At 32.3% G+C, this 15,822-nt stretch overlaps 1 protein-coding gene across 1 annotated transcript; it reads left to right on the top strand.

Moving 5' to 3' along the window:
• Positions 1-4,676: 4,676 nt before the first annotated feature.
• Positions 4,677-15,148, top strand: LOC119832460 (sperm-associated antigen 4 protein-like). Its single transcript, XM_038356128.1, has 7 exons — positions 4,677-4,776; positions 6,440-6,589; positions 8,827-8,917; positions 9,516-9,568; positions 12,242-12,428; positions 13,583-13,700; positions 14,942-15,148. Exons 1-7 carry the CDS (start codon positions 4,677-4,679, stop codon positions 15,146-15,148), a joined length of 906 nt encoding a protein of 301 aa, XP_038212056.1.
• Positions 15,149-15,822: the final 674 nt, after the last annotated feature.

The raw sequence follows: 15,822 nt of genomic DNA, 5'->3' as shown, positions 1-15,822 counted from the left end.
ATAGGTTATTTTAAAAACTTTTCAGGTTTGATGTAAAAACTATACTGAGTCGTTAATTATTTACATATTAGTATTATTAATATCCATCTTCTGAAGACAAGTTTTAACTTCTATACCTATTTATCTCTGGCACAAATGATATAATACTATAACTCTGGACTCTGACCATCAACATTTTTTTGTGGACACGATTTTCTTCAACTTCAAATTTAACTTCCACGAGAAATATTAATGGAGAGAGATAATATATTCCGTTGTACTCTTTGTCGGTTATATAGTATGTAGCTGTACCTATTTTACTGTTTATTAAGAGATATTATATAGCTCTTAACAAACTGATATTAACAGTTTTGAATGGATCGGAGGAAAAAAATTAAGTATATTTCTTTTGTTTGCAAATATGTTCTAGAGATTAATTTATTCCATGAGAATTAAGAAACGCGGAAGCAACGCATATTGATAAATATTCACTCATACTGTTAGCTGCGAATTTATTACAACCAACATAAAATGGGATTGGGGCTATGGATGGAATAATAGATTAGGATGGATAAGGATAAAATATGGGAGCACGGAACAGATAGTCGCATATGCCAATATTAATATGATAAAATATTTATAATGAATATAATTTTATATGATCATATACCTAAATAATTGTAATGAATATAACTATGTAACGCCACTGTTAGTTGAATAATTCAAATGTTTAGTTAGTATTAATATCATTCATTTAAAAACGCTTCTAATTGAGAATCCGTAATTTTGAAGTATCACATTATATAATGAGAAAATATAATGACTGTTTATCGTAGCAAGTATTAATTTAAAACGACAGAGAATTTATGTGAATCTATAGAACAATGGAATCATACATGGTACGATTTAAATAGATCAATACCAAACACGATTCAGGAAAACCCTTAATCACGGAAATAAATCATTTGGACATGTGGATAAAAAGCGAATATATGATTTTAAAATAATTTTATTAAATATCGAAATTTATCAAAATCTAAAGTATAAAATATGTAAGAGTATTCATGCTTTATGAATGACTAGCTGCGCCCCGCGGTTTCACCCGTGTAAGTCCGAATGCCGTAGGAATATCGGGATAAAAAGTTGTTTATGTGTTATTCCAGCTGTCCAGATATCTACGTACCAAATTTCATTGCAATCGGTTCAGTAGTTTTTGCGTGAAAGAGTAACAAACATACACACATCCTTACAAACTTTCGCATTTATAATATTAAGTAGGATAGGAGGATTTCATTACCAACACCACTTTTCTTCTTGTTTCTCTTTAAAGCGCGGGAAAATCTTAAGCTACAGTGAAATTTGACCTTAATAGATATCAATCTTTATACCTCGATGTTTTAATTAATATTGAGTGTTCTGAATTTAGAATAAGAAAAATAATATGTTTATACCAGCATCTATCTGAATCTGTTTAATTATGAATATATTTTTCATGTTATTTACTCTGCTATAGTGTATAATTAATTTTTTTTATTTTAAGTTCGAGGTCTTAGATTCTTGTAATCAATGTACCAGTTATAATTATTACTTTTTATTAACCTATATATTTTGTTCGTGCAATAAAAGTTTTTAGGTTAACTTACACACGAGTATAAATAATACAATTACAATTGCAAATGAACTGATGCATAGATACGACATTTTCTATTTGCTAGGATAAAGAGAAATGATAACAAATGAAAGATATTTTATTTATAACTTTAATTATGGTGAAAACGATACAATTCTTCAAAACATAATAAATTAAAGTAACATTAACTTTTAATCAACCGAATACTAACTTATATACACATAGGGGTTAATTAAAGGTATCTTAAGTTCAAATATAGGAAATAATAATTTCTGCTTACGCTCAACTGGGATACTTAACTTACTTAGATGTGCTGAAGTTACTAAACGTTGTTTGTGAGTACGGTGCCTTAGTTTCTGTTGGTTGTACTTCCGGGCAATCCTCCCACAGCCACCAAACAACAACTAATATTTCTACATTCACTAATATTAGAGCCACCACCGGTATCGCGAGTTTACTTAATATCGCCTTCAAAGCACTCTTTGATACTAAAAGTGGCTTCAGAATGTTATGTATGAACGTGTCCTTTATTTCCTTTAAACCTGAACCACCTAGCAGCGCGAAACCGAGGTTCAATAAGCCGCCCAGTTTATTCGGCGAAGATCCAGAATCTAGTAGACCGAACCTTGGTTTCCATAACTTGTCAGTGTGTATGGCTGGCGGGCTCATAACGCTAGAACTGTCTTGGTAAAGGTTGGGTGACCAAGGTATGTAGTCCTGCTTTTCAAACGTATATTTTAATGGTTTGTTAAAGGTCATGGGAGATGCAAATTTGGAAGCTACTCGTGACTGTGGATGCTCGTCGATGTCTGTTATCTCGTTGACAGCATCAATAAAATCATTGAATGTCGGTGAAGATTTGCTTTCACGTGATTCCATTCTGGGCGCTGACCTCGCTTGCATTAAATTTCTTTGTTCGTAAGGCACTGAGTACATATTTGGGTAATAAATTGTATTCGGAAACGATGTCATATGTCTCTCGTTTTCTATTGGCAAATTTTGCATTTCTATCGACCGTAGTGTTCCAGGATCCCCGTAGGTGCAAATTGTTAAGAGATTCAAAAGAATCGCAGCTATTTTCCAAGAACTGACAGTACTCATGTTGATCACAAAGAGCACACTCTACTGAAATGACTGATTTCGAAGTAACAATCTTTAACGCGTGATAAATAACTTTATAAGAACATAATGTTGATCTTATAACTTTTATAAACACATTTTCTACATACACATTTCCTATATAATATATTTCCTCAAACAGAAATGTATGTTTGTTTATCTACCATTTAATATATTCAATTTATAATATAAACATATGATATTAAGCCTCACTCATCATAAAAAGAATTATTAAATCCACAAACATTCGCAAGTAAGTCGTTGAACAAGCGCAGTTAATGTTTATTTACGTGTCAGCTTATATCGATTCCTGAGTTGCAGTCCATTGACATACATTCCGCGACCTTGTCCCCAGCTAAAATGCTTAGCAATATTTTTGCAACTGGGCTATCCTCTTCAACATCGTCGATTATGGAAAATGTAACTGCTGCACCGAAATTACTGCCCCAGCCACTCTTGTAGGATTTTTGTATAACACACGCAACTCTTTCGGAACAGTCCATTATCATTCTCGAGTGATGCTTCTTCTTCTTCCTTTTAAAATACTTGATCATTTTCGATATTACCGGCCACATTAACATCGCTTTAAGTCCCAACTTCGCGAACACCATAACACTTAGCGGTAAAAGCAAAAGTTTGCCAGCAAGAAGTTTTAATAATACTATGACCGTTGCCGAAAGCATTATTTTGGCAGCACTTCCTAAAAGACTAGCGAGCGACGAGAGGGTGTCTGTCTTTTGGCACGAACCATGGTAATAACCGGGATCAGAATATGTTTTTCGTATATCGGGATAATAGTTTGAGGCGCCTGTGAACAAATCCAAAAATGGAATGGGGGGTGATTGTGGGGTGACTGTACTAAGAGCTTGTTCCTGAGCTGCAGCCCGCGATATAACGTAAAAAACAACAGCTGCGACGAACATGACTAAAAAAACTGTTCCGCATCAATTGCTGGATTTCATTTAAAACCTTCGCCATGAAATCAATATTTTTCCTCGTGAAATGCGATTCAAACTGATTACACAGCCCAGTATTTGGTAAGTAGATAAATTAGGTTATTAGTTGAAATCAAAGAGAAACTGTCCTAGTGAATGATTTGTATTTACTTAAAATAATATGGATTTAAATAGAGTGATTAAAGAGGATGGTTAATATGTATAATGACATCTATCAAACTACTCCGAATTTAACGCGTACAAAGTCGCGGGCAAAAGCTAGTACAATTCAATATGTAAACAAAAATTTACGTTATATTTATTAAAAAATTTATGAAAATTACATGTTTAGTTAACTTTAAACACATGTATAAGAAATTTATATAAATACGTTTATAAGTTTCTTATAAATAAAATTTGAATTACTTTCGGATTCTGAAATATCACTGAGATACACATAAGAATCTATCAATTTCTTTCTTATTTTTATGGTAATTACATGGTTTAAACCACCGCAAAAAAAATTTAAGTTTGTTAAACTTGTAATAAAATATGCTTAGTACATACTAATTATATAAAGCCGACAATATTATATCAATACATATCTATTTGCTTTCTATTTAGTAATTAGTTTCAAACATTCCCATCGAGCTCATTAAAATTAAGTCACCTTTATTCTCACAGATAATGTCAAAATAAAATAAAAGCAAAATATTTTATAAGTTTAAATAAAATAATATTTGTTTTCTACATATTATATTCATTATTGTAAACTATATACTAGGTATTCCTATTTATCATTATGTGGCAGTATGCAATAACTCCCATGCTTCTGTTTTTTTTTTTTCTCAGATGGCGGGAGAATTTTGGCTTGTAAATTTTAATCTGTTACATATTTAAAAAATCATTTTCATACCGCTTTTTTCGTTCTATTTTTAAAACCAATTCGTATGTTTTTATAAATTGCACCACTTAACCTCATTTAATATATTGAAAGTCATTAGGTGGTTATCATGACTAAAAACGCATTTAGAAATACGTGTGAGAGTTTAAGTGCTGGATCAGATGCAGAAAAATCCACAACCAATATTGTACCGCCATGGTGTTCATCAGGTATTATTAATTTTAACGCTAAGTACAACAAACGCTCTGAATGACAATAAATTGTTATTTAGTTGCATTTACATTTTATTATGTATCCTTCATGGACTCTGAGAATATTATGAGTGTTTTAACAATAATCCATCATGAAGCCCGGATTTATGAGTTTATCATCAACTGTTTTAAAGCATGCCAGCGAAATATTCAAAAGCCTCTGAAGTGTTATGAAAATTTGTTGATCTATTCACAACTGATTAAAACAAAATTGTATAATTAAAAACAATTAATTCGATGACAACGTTAAAATAACTGTTTATTCTTTAGGTAAAGTAGGACAGAATAACAAGTAGGACGCCCCGAGTGCCCTCAAATCTTTGGCCAGAGCGTTAACTCGCTGGACCTTATGAAATCTTGTTTCAGTGCAAATTTTATAATCCAAGTATTTTCAAAGGATGCCATTTATGTGACCCCAAACCTACTACGGACTTAGAAATAGTTGAAAACTTAAAACAATCCTATATTTCTTTTTTATTCTTATTCTATTTAACTATCATGTTTTGTTACTAGCTGTTGCCCGCAAATTCACCCGCATTTCCATTTTAGAGACAAACATATTATAACTATTGAATACCTATCACCCCTTTCACTCTTCAACACCGATAGACTCTGAGCAGGAAATTGTTAAACAATTACACGGGCATTAAGTGGTGTCCGTCCCTAATTTCAGCGACCTAAAAACCGAATAGCAAGCAGCTTGCATAATGCAATTGGAGCGTACTACCACCTGCTATGAAATGAATGACGAGCATTTGCACAAAATATTAAATGAGCTTCATTACGACGGCAATCGTGAAACTGCTGGGCTATAAAATATCGTTAATTTAATTTGGATACTGGCCTGAAACATTTCACGTTTGCAAAATATGTGTACCTAATTTGGAATTTGCGAGGGGTATTAGATTAGGGAGCCTATGTATTGGGAATTCAATTACCTTGCCTCAGTGCATGAAACGAAAATTATCTAAGTCCGTTTTGTGTTGAATATTTATTTAGTATTTATTGAAGAAAACTTTGTCCGTTAGATATTGTGAAACAAATAATTATTTTAACAAATGAAATAAACTGCCTTCAAATTGTTAGAACTAGTTCAAATTTAAACGGGACCACACCTCCTTTTTTTGAAGTCGGTTGAAAAGTAACTTCAAACTTATACACATGATTTAAATTATTTGTTATTAGAGATACTAGATGGAACTGGGGCTTCATTTGCGTGGTTCTCAGCCAAAATGAAGCCTATGTGTTAACCAAGCTATTATCTATCTCTGTAACATATTCCATACAAATCGTAAAAGAGATTTTGAAAGAGTAACAAACATCCATACACACAAATTTTCGCGATTATATTATTAGTAGGATACACGTAAATGCAAAGCAAACAACAGCATTAATTATTATTATTCGCTTATTCAGTATTTTTAATTACTAATCACGACATAACTTATACTTTAAAACCACATTATAAAGCTTCCAAACAGTAGGCAGTTCTGACAGAGAAAATGTTCTGAATACTCGGCGAAGCTAAAACTTTGGGGCATTAATTAAGCGCAATCCCATACACGCTAAGTAAATTACAAAGCTCAGGTAACCGTAGTCCATTTACTCCTTATTTCAACAGGAAGAGTTTACGAAAGGCGAAACCCACGAAAAGTTTCGACTCGAGAATTAAAATCCTCATATCCTTTGCGAGAGAACATTTGGGAATACCTCAGAGATCGGTCACATTGCAAGAGGAAATTTAAAAAATGCTCCAAAGTCCCTCCTGAGGGTAATCGCCGACGCAAATCTAAGCTCTTAATACTTTTAACAATAACTGGATTATTGAGTGAGTACACTTAATTAGACCTTCCATTTACTTTTTGTGCAGTCTCAAAGCCCCGCTGTTTGTTTAAAAGCAAACTTCACTAACAAGGCTGGGAACTAACAAAGATATGTTCACTGTTAGTTTTATGGAGCACGTCCTAATTTGATTAAGATGTATCCTAAATCCTGTTTACCATTTAGTGATAGCTCTTGCGAATTGGAGTGATCTGTATATATAATAATAAGTATGTATATGATGATAACATCGCAAAGATTGTGATCAATTGCTTTTTCTTTTAATAAATGATTTGTTAAAAGTCATACCGTAAAATGTATATAAATGTTTATTAATCGTAGATTGGTTATTATTGGTGCGTAGTTCTAATGATATATTTATTAGTCCCCAAATAAAATGTGCTATGACGATTCGAAAGTGTTTCTATAAGTATTAAATTTAATAATTTAATGTTTGAGTTTGACTAGTTTACGAGCTCGTTTAATACGAACAAACAAACAACTGTGCATCTTATTAATCGATTTAAATGGATGGATATTGGTTACTTTACAAATTTTATAAGAGAAAATACGTATTGAAATATTGAAATTTTAAGTTAATTTTACACATCATGAATAATGACAATAATTTGATTCCTCATTTCACATCTGACCAATTGCATTAATCAATTTTGCTCATTAATATAGAATTATCGTTATTTTCGGAGTTGGTCATTTAATTCGAAATAAAGTATTTGTAACAAAACAATTCGAATAAGTATTTTAAATGAGTCACTCGGTTAAAACAATGCTTTGAAATATTATAATAGCACGTTCGGAGAAGGATTTCGTTGGCACATGTGATACAAAATTATTATATTCAATAATATCATTGCAAGTGTAATGTGAATATGGTAAACTGTATTCGCGGAATATGAGGTTTCTATTTCAAACGAATCGTATATATTTTAACTGAAAGGAAATATGTAATGTTCAATACGTTGGTATCATATTTTGTATTATTCATTTGAATGGGATTATGTATTCATTCCTTACTTCATAGTTTAAATTATTTCATCATCAAACTAAAAGCAATGTTGGTATTTATTTTGCTCCCGTTCACAGGCCTCGAAATAGGGTATATAAGCCATACTGTGTGCTGAAAGTGAATATTTTTTGTCCCTGATTTGGCTGTTGCCTTTTGTTTTTCTCCTATTTTAAACGTCTAATATGCATCGTATATAATTCTATACTAATAATATACAGAGGAAAGATTTGTATATAAGTAAGTACCTATGTTTGTAGTTGTTTCACACAAAAACTAATGGATCGATTTTAATATTACTGTACCGTTAAAAAGCTGTAACATTACTGAGTGAGATAGACGGCATAGACATAGATATACGTACCACGGGCGAAGCTGGGGTGAACAGCTAGTTGCCCACTACAATTCGAAAAATCAATGATATTATCACTACCATATATATTGTTTTATCTTCACAGTATTCTATTTGTATGCCGAAAAACCTACAGAAGATATCCTAAAAATGATAACGAACTGGAATTTAATAACCATAAGTACGTATATAAATAGCCTTCTTGGGAGTTAGAAGTAATATTGCTATTTCAGTATTTACTGACAACGCCCTATAACTAGCGAAAATACATCAACATATAAGCACGTTAATATTTGAGTACAACATAAAAGGATTACAGTGGGTTTCCAGGCATCTATTCGGTTAGATGTTATAAAAATAAAACATGCTCATGTAAAGGTAAAGAGAAAATAAGTTAGTGAGTAGTTGGGAACGCATGTGATATATTTTAGATTACAATGAATTTATTGTCGTACGGTATCACGAGTTGTTCAATTTCATAGATAAATTTTTCATTAGTGGCCTGACATGGCTTCGGCCAATTTATGAGATATAATAGTCTACGTCTTATACAGACTCTTTAAATATTTTGGCAATAACATATCTATCGGTTGTTCTATTATGACGTCAAAGTAAACATACCACATTTGTACAGAAGGAGATTTATATTAATTTAATCAATATTTGGCATTCAATTAGTTACCATACAATTATCAATATTCAATTAGTAACACCAAAGTCGATGATTAACTAATTAATTAGTCTCAGAAATATATGCAATTTTATTACAATATACATCAAAAATTACTTTTAACTAAATTTGGATTGCCAGTGAAACAGAAGCCTGTAGCAGTGGATGAAGAATGTTGTTATAGAATGAGGTATTTAACCACGCTGATATCTCGTTCGGATTATGCTTTAAGGTACATTCAATTTGTTAATGAAAAATTTAAAATGATATTACTAACTATATAATAACTAATATGCCACAGACAGAGCTAATGTTTGCTTAAATAAAAATGTAGACCTAAAACTTCAGAGTGATTTTTGCAGAAAATTCTAAGGTCGTTAGATTTAACTAAATTTAAAATGCCGTGATCAAAATCCAAATAATCAGAATCAAACAAGAATCAAATAATGGTATATTATGCATAACAGTATCTCATTCTATCTGTCCGTTTGTCTATATGTGTGTGTATGTATACGAATAAAAACCTAATTATCCCTTGGAATGGAATCAATGCAACATAATATTATGGCACATTTTTTATCTTGATAGTAATAATGATGGTGTAACAGTACGTTTTACATCTGTCATAAAAGTAGCCGAGCCTATAAATCCACATAAACGGCACGTAATTAATTTCTCACTAATAATTAAATATCGTATTACCGAAGCCTCTGTCTGAAATTGTACCATAACGAACATCCCACATGATTAGTACCACAGTTATAACACATAATAAATGTGTAGCAGTGAGCACGCAATGCGCCTATTATAAAATTTATTAACCTAACCAGAAACACGCTCCGCATACGAAGGACACTGTTCACATCACAAAGCTACGGAACAGGTACTTAAAAATTATATCAACTAATTAGTGTAATAAATTTCTACATATAATGCTCTGATAGGCAATTTTAGAGTAAAATGGCTTAAATTATTCAATAATTTGGTTTTAGTAGCAATTTGTTTCGTATTGTACATTTTCATTGATTTTAAATTAGTGTTTTGTATTGTAATATTAGAGTTGTAGACATATAGTATATGTAGATGTAAATTAGAAGTAATTAGACATTCAGACATGATATTAACTTAAATAACATCTCGGATCCATAAGACTCAACAAAATCAATCAACTCATATAATGTACGACCGGTATACCTACATTATGATATATTTTGATACGAAGTTTTAATGAAATCCCATGTGAGGCCAAAAACAGGAAAATAGCTTTACTGTTACATATTTGAAACAACTACCTGGCTAAGCCGACCCAGGCATGCACCTAGGCACCTATCTATTAATAATTCACAGATTTTTCTGTGCCTATTGTGATGCTATTCCAACGGTCACCTACTGGTTAGTGGTAAAGTTGAATGTTTGATAACCCAGCAAGTTTAACCGAGCGTTTCTTTGGCTCCAATCCAAACTACGTCTTTGTTTATTTTTATTGGTCCTTTAAGATTTGTCAAGTTAAAAACCTTCCCCGATTTTAACAGAAATATAAAGGAATGTGCCAAACGCAATAAATCGTTTACTTACTGCGTCAGCGACAGTCTTCCTGTAATGATGGAGTTTTATTTTATAACGGAAATTAAATTCAAGTCGATATTAAAATATTTTTTGGTATGATATATTGTGAAATATAACATTATATTTTTGTCGCATACCTACATAGTGGTGCTTTAACATGATTTTTATGAAGTACTAGCAAACCCGGCGAACTCCGTTTCGCCACCAGATGGCTGTATGTGAAAAATGATTTTCACACTTTTCTGTTGAAATTTTTCCTGAATGTTCTTTGCTATAAACCTCACGGAGCTCGAGACCTTTCTAACGAATGCAAAACCATGGAAATCGGTTCGTGCGTTCTGGAGTTATAGCGTCCGGAAGGAAAACCCGACTTATTTTTATATAGTAGATTTAAGTTTCACATGAGCGTAGTTAAATTATAATTTGAAATTACCAAGTCAGCCGCATATGTGGTATGCAGCGAACAAAATAACTGAAAAACACGATTCAACAGAAATATTACAAAGCATAATTATAGATATATGTACAAATTACTTCGCAATCTTGAAAATAAATGATATGAAAAAGTAAATCCTTATATATAAAATTCTCGTGATAGAAACCTTACTCCTCCGAAACGGGTGGACCGATTCAAACGAATTTTGTGTGCATATCGGGTAGGTCTAAGAATCAGGCCAACATCTATTTTTTATAACCCTAAATGATAAGAATAAAGCAGAACAGCGTTTTCTGGGTCAGCTAGTCCTACTAATATTATAAATGCGAAAGTTTGTAAGGATGTGTGTGTGTTTGTTGCTCATTCACGTAAAAACTACTGAACCGATTGCAATGAAATTTAGTACGTAGACAGTTGGACAACTGGAATAACAAATAGACAACTTTTTATCCCGATATTCCTACGCAATACGGCCTTACGCGGGTGAAACCGCGGAGCGCAGCTAATAATATATAAATTCCTCCCATATCTATTAAATGACTGTGTTACAACATATTCAAAGGAATAAAACAGTGCACAAACCGCCTAAAAAGTTTTTTAACTTCGCTTGTTTTAGCGACCATATATCACGCTGACATTTCGCCGAAAAAATGGTGAAAGCTAAAAATAACAGTGGCGACAAAAGTTGGAAAAAACCACGGCTGGCTTGTTGAGTTTCACGCACGATGTTAGCATTTACATAGTTTCATAAATTGACTGATTTACGTTTTAAGCGTTAAGCGAAACAGTAGCAATCCTATTTACTGAATTTATACTGAGAATATTTTAACGCTTGTAGTTACGAAAATAAATAAACGCGCAGTTCTATGTGTAGAGTAGAGAAGTTTAATTTATTGTACTAAAGAATGCTTCTACGGTAGTAACTACAGCATCCTTCAAAAAACTGTATATTTATATTTTCCTTTCAATATCGATAATGAGTTTATAAGATCTTTATTTACAAATATTTTTAGTTAATGAGATAAAAATTCTTTCAGTTAATGCTCGATCTTCTGATAGGCTTTTATTATTGTTCCATGAATATTCTAGTCCTTACTTGATTACGTGAATGTCTTTATAACTAAACCTTTAAAATACCATTGAATAAAAGCAACGTTTAAATGAAAAAGAAATTAAGTTGTTTTTAACCTAATTTAAATCCATTCTGTAACCCATTGTGTGCGTTTAATGACCGAAAAAATCCCTTATTTATATTTTACAATTTTAATCATACTTTTCACAAAATGTTTTAAACGTCATAATTTATTTACTACTTATCTACTTTATATAGATTCAAAGTTTATATTTAGTTTATATTATAGCCAAAACTTCATCGTTTTGTAGTTTCGTAGAGACCAAACGCTTACGTTACATTTATAATTGTAAATAATTATAAATGTAATGTAAGCGTAATTCATTTTACCATTACACATTAACAAATTTGCTAGATCGTGTCCAAGTCGCATATTATACAAAATTCCACAATTATAACAGCGTCCAATAATTATTGTTCAGTAGCAAACAACAGGAACGCAATAGGAAGCTACGTAGCCGGTGCGAGCGTTGTGAAGGGTAGCGATACAAGCGAGTGGGGTAGCCGCGTGGCGTTGTGGGGTCTCGTGCCTCTGTGGCGAGCCGCGCCTCCCCCCGACACGATACTGGCATTGAGAAAACCTACGCCAGCTGATTGTTGGCCTTTTAGGTAATGAGGCAACTATCGCTTCGGTTGTTTACATCTTTTGCCTTTAAACTTTTGCGCCTTGAAAAATTTCTTTGCTACTTCGCCGGTTTCATATCGCATAAATATAGGTATTGAAAACGTATCTTTAAAAGATGTAAAAAGCCATTGTGTGTACTATGTATTATGTAATTAAATTTGCTGATTAGGTACTCCTTTATACTTATATGGTAGATATACTAATAAGTACACACTCTAACTAAATTACATCTAACTTTTAGTCTCACAGTCAATATTTTATATTTTTTGAGCTTCTTTTCTTATTATTATTACGCTTTATAATTACTTCAACGTTAACGAAATATACATCAATTTCTTAATACTATAATAAAGGATTTATACAGAAGCAAAATCATGCAAAATCGTCGTGCACTTGACTGATAGGTATTTAGTTGAGTGGAAAATGAGATCTTACAAAAGTGTTTCCATTAAGACGCTAAATGAGGCATGAAATTGATGTCATCAAATTAACATTTCATTTGACTCTTTGTCCCCTGTTTCAAGCTACCAATACCAGATTGTTAAATGTTTCTAAGTGTTTTAGTAATAATAATTCGACTTCTTCATTCTTTCCAAAAATTCTAACTTGCTAAAAATTTAGATAGCAGAAGCTTCGCTTCTGAGTTAATTTTTACTTTTATATTACATTAAAAGTAGTACATAAGCAATAAGTAAAACAAGAAAATTCCAGCATCTAGAATGAAGTACCTTCAATCGGAATAGCTTAAAATACAACGAACCGACTTGTTTTATAAAACTCATTTTAGCTGAGCGACCCACTTACCTTAATTTTGGGGCTCGAAAATGTAAGTAACAGTACTATATCTGTTGTTTTAAACTGTGAGTTTATGATCGCTGAAATACAACCAAAAAATAACTACTTAAATACCTAGTTAGCCATTAAGTATATAAATAAGAATCCATTAAAAAGTTTGTGCAAAGCTTCACTTCACTAATTAATCTTATATCTCTACTTTAATATGTAGTAAGTAGGCAATACAGGAAAAAAGGCATTATTGTCAGAAACAACAACAAGAAGATGTTACCAATCAGTAATATTGCAGTTGATTACAAAATTAAATTCTACGAAATTAAGTAAAGATCACAAACAATTTCAGTGGTTCATATGGCAATATTGAAATACATCTACCTCGCTTAACGCAAGTGGCCAGGGTTAGTGTAGAACATATTCGACCGGACACCGCTCGCAGCGCTCCAAAGGACTTTGTCATATACGTAAGTATAGCATATAGGGGCAGGGGCTATAGGTAGGTACTAGGTTGTATATGGTTAAGCTATTTGAAATAGCATGGCTTAGTTACCAAGGGCGATGAACATCGCCCCTTGACGACGAGTCACATTATTTTCAACCCAAAATATGTTGAAATATGGCCACATAGATTATTTATTACTTTTATTACTTTATTTTACGGTTTATGTTCAAAGTATAGGTCCACTTGGCTTTTATTATTATTATTTAACTAGCTTTTGTCCGCGGCTGCACACTCGTTAATTCGGAGTAGTTTTAAAGATTTAAGCATACATAGGTACATAGGGACAGAGAATGTGACTTTGTTTTATACTATATTTATTTAGTTATTATTATATTTATTATAGTTATTATTTTAAGAAAATACTTTAGGTCCACGTGTTAGCAACAATATAGTTGAAGCAAATAGGTATCCATAGAAATGAGATTATCTTACTTTTATAGGAAGGTAGGTGCCAAAATTAATACCTACCTCTGTGCTCTCGCATCTTATCACTTACCATTATCATTTGTCTCGTAGGTACGTTATTTTATAATAGATGTTACTTTTAAAATATGATTAGGTTGAAGCGAAGATAATAAATTAAATCAATAAGTAAGTTTACCAAAATTTTCCACTGACCTCAGTGAAATTGATTAACGATCTCTATCGTTATTTATATTAGCGAAAGTCTAAGGAATTTAATAGAGATAAGACCGCATACGTCTATGTACACATACATTGGCAATACCAATTTAATATGTCGTGGACGCGTCTAAAGGTCACATTTCTTTACTTGTATTGTGTGTCCTAAACAATGTATAATTAAAAACAATTACTCAACAATTACTCACTATTAATTGCGACTCTAAAATTATAAAAATTGTAAAAAATACAATCCAAAATAACATGCGCGATACTTTTCGAAAGGAAAGCTAGGCATTTTTTATGATACACGTTAAGGGTCCTTAGACTATGGGGCCCCGTATCACCGATACAGATGATACAGCGGTAGCTACGCCCCTGGGCCCTGCATCATACATTTTAAATGTCGAATATAAAGTTTTTTCTAAACAGGTTTTCGTTTTTAATTTAGTAATATATTATTAGTGTAAGAGAACTGACTTTGATGAATTAAAAATAATTATGAGAACGAGCCATGAACAAAACAAATATCTACCTAGGCTTCTCTTAAACATACAGAAGAATGTTCCTTTGTTATTCCAGGGTATCCTAGAAAACGGTACTTGGATAAAAGCAGCAGATGGAATATACCGGTATAATAAGCCAGCGAAACAATACTATTCATTAGACAATAGAAATGCTCCTTTAAAACGCATTGTTTTCCGAGTTTTGTCCAACCATGGCAATCCGAAATATACTTGTGTTTACCGTGTTCATCTTTACAGCAACGATTGTATGATTTATAATTGATCTACTGTCTAGTTATAGCATGCTATTTTGATTGGTAAATAAATACATATACTTATTCCATACAAAATTTGTTTGATTCTTACCTACTACCAAAACATAATTTTTTAATCGGATGAAGCATTCAAAATCAAGAAATACAATACTTTATCCCCTTACCTCAGGAAAGATACCGAAATAGCCGTAGCTAACGAAAATTATAAATTGTTAATGTCTGATAATACATACATTATACATATTATAGATATTAAAAGAATTTCTTATTAGGTGAGATTAGGTTAGGTTAGCAGGCAGTTATTTTATATAACAATGTGACACCGAATATAGCTCTGAACCCGATTTATATTGTTAAGCAGCTCCGATACTAGATTTTCTTTTAAACCGACTTCCAAATATGAAAAGAAGAAAGTATGTTCGTCTGTAAGGGTTTTTTTTTATAATTTACTAGCCACGCTCCGCGGTTCACCCGCGTAAGACCGTGTCCCGTAGGAATACCGAGATGAAAAGTAGCCTAAATGTTATTCCAGTTGTCCAGCTGTCTACGTACCAAATTTCATTGCAATCTGCAATCGGTTCACAAACTTTCGCATTTATAATATTCCTCCTCCTCCTCAGTCGGTTCCTCACAGTTGAGGATCGTGACCTCTCGTCACTTTTTTGACGGTTTCTCTCCACCT

The sequence above is a fragment of the Zerene cesonia genome, chromosome 15 (genome assembly GCF_012273895.1).
Source record: "Zerene cesonia ecotype Mississippi chromosome 15, Zerene_cesonia_1.1, whole genome shotgun sequence".
NCBI lineage: Eukaryota > Metazoa > Arthropoda > Insecta > Lepidoptera > Pieridae > Zerene > Zerene cesonia.
The sequence above is the reverse complement of the archived record's forward strand: the minus strand, read 5'-3'. Positions and strand labels throughout refer to the sequence as shown.

Bases quoted from the DNA above. Each gene is read 5' to 3' on its own strand.
- LOC119832460 (XM_038356128.1), top strand. From the start codon at position 4,677: ATGACTAAAAACGCATTTAGAAATACGTGTGAGAGTTTAAGTGCTGGA. The intron at 4,777-6,439 runs GTATTATTAATT...TTATTTCAACAG, and splicing joins ACCGCCATGGTGTTCATCAG to GAAGAGTTTACGAAAGGCGA. The intron at 8,918-9,515 runs GTACATTCAATT...TAACCTAACCAG, and splicing joins CGTTCGGATTATGCTTTAAG to AAACACGCTCCGCATACGAA.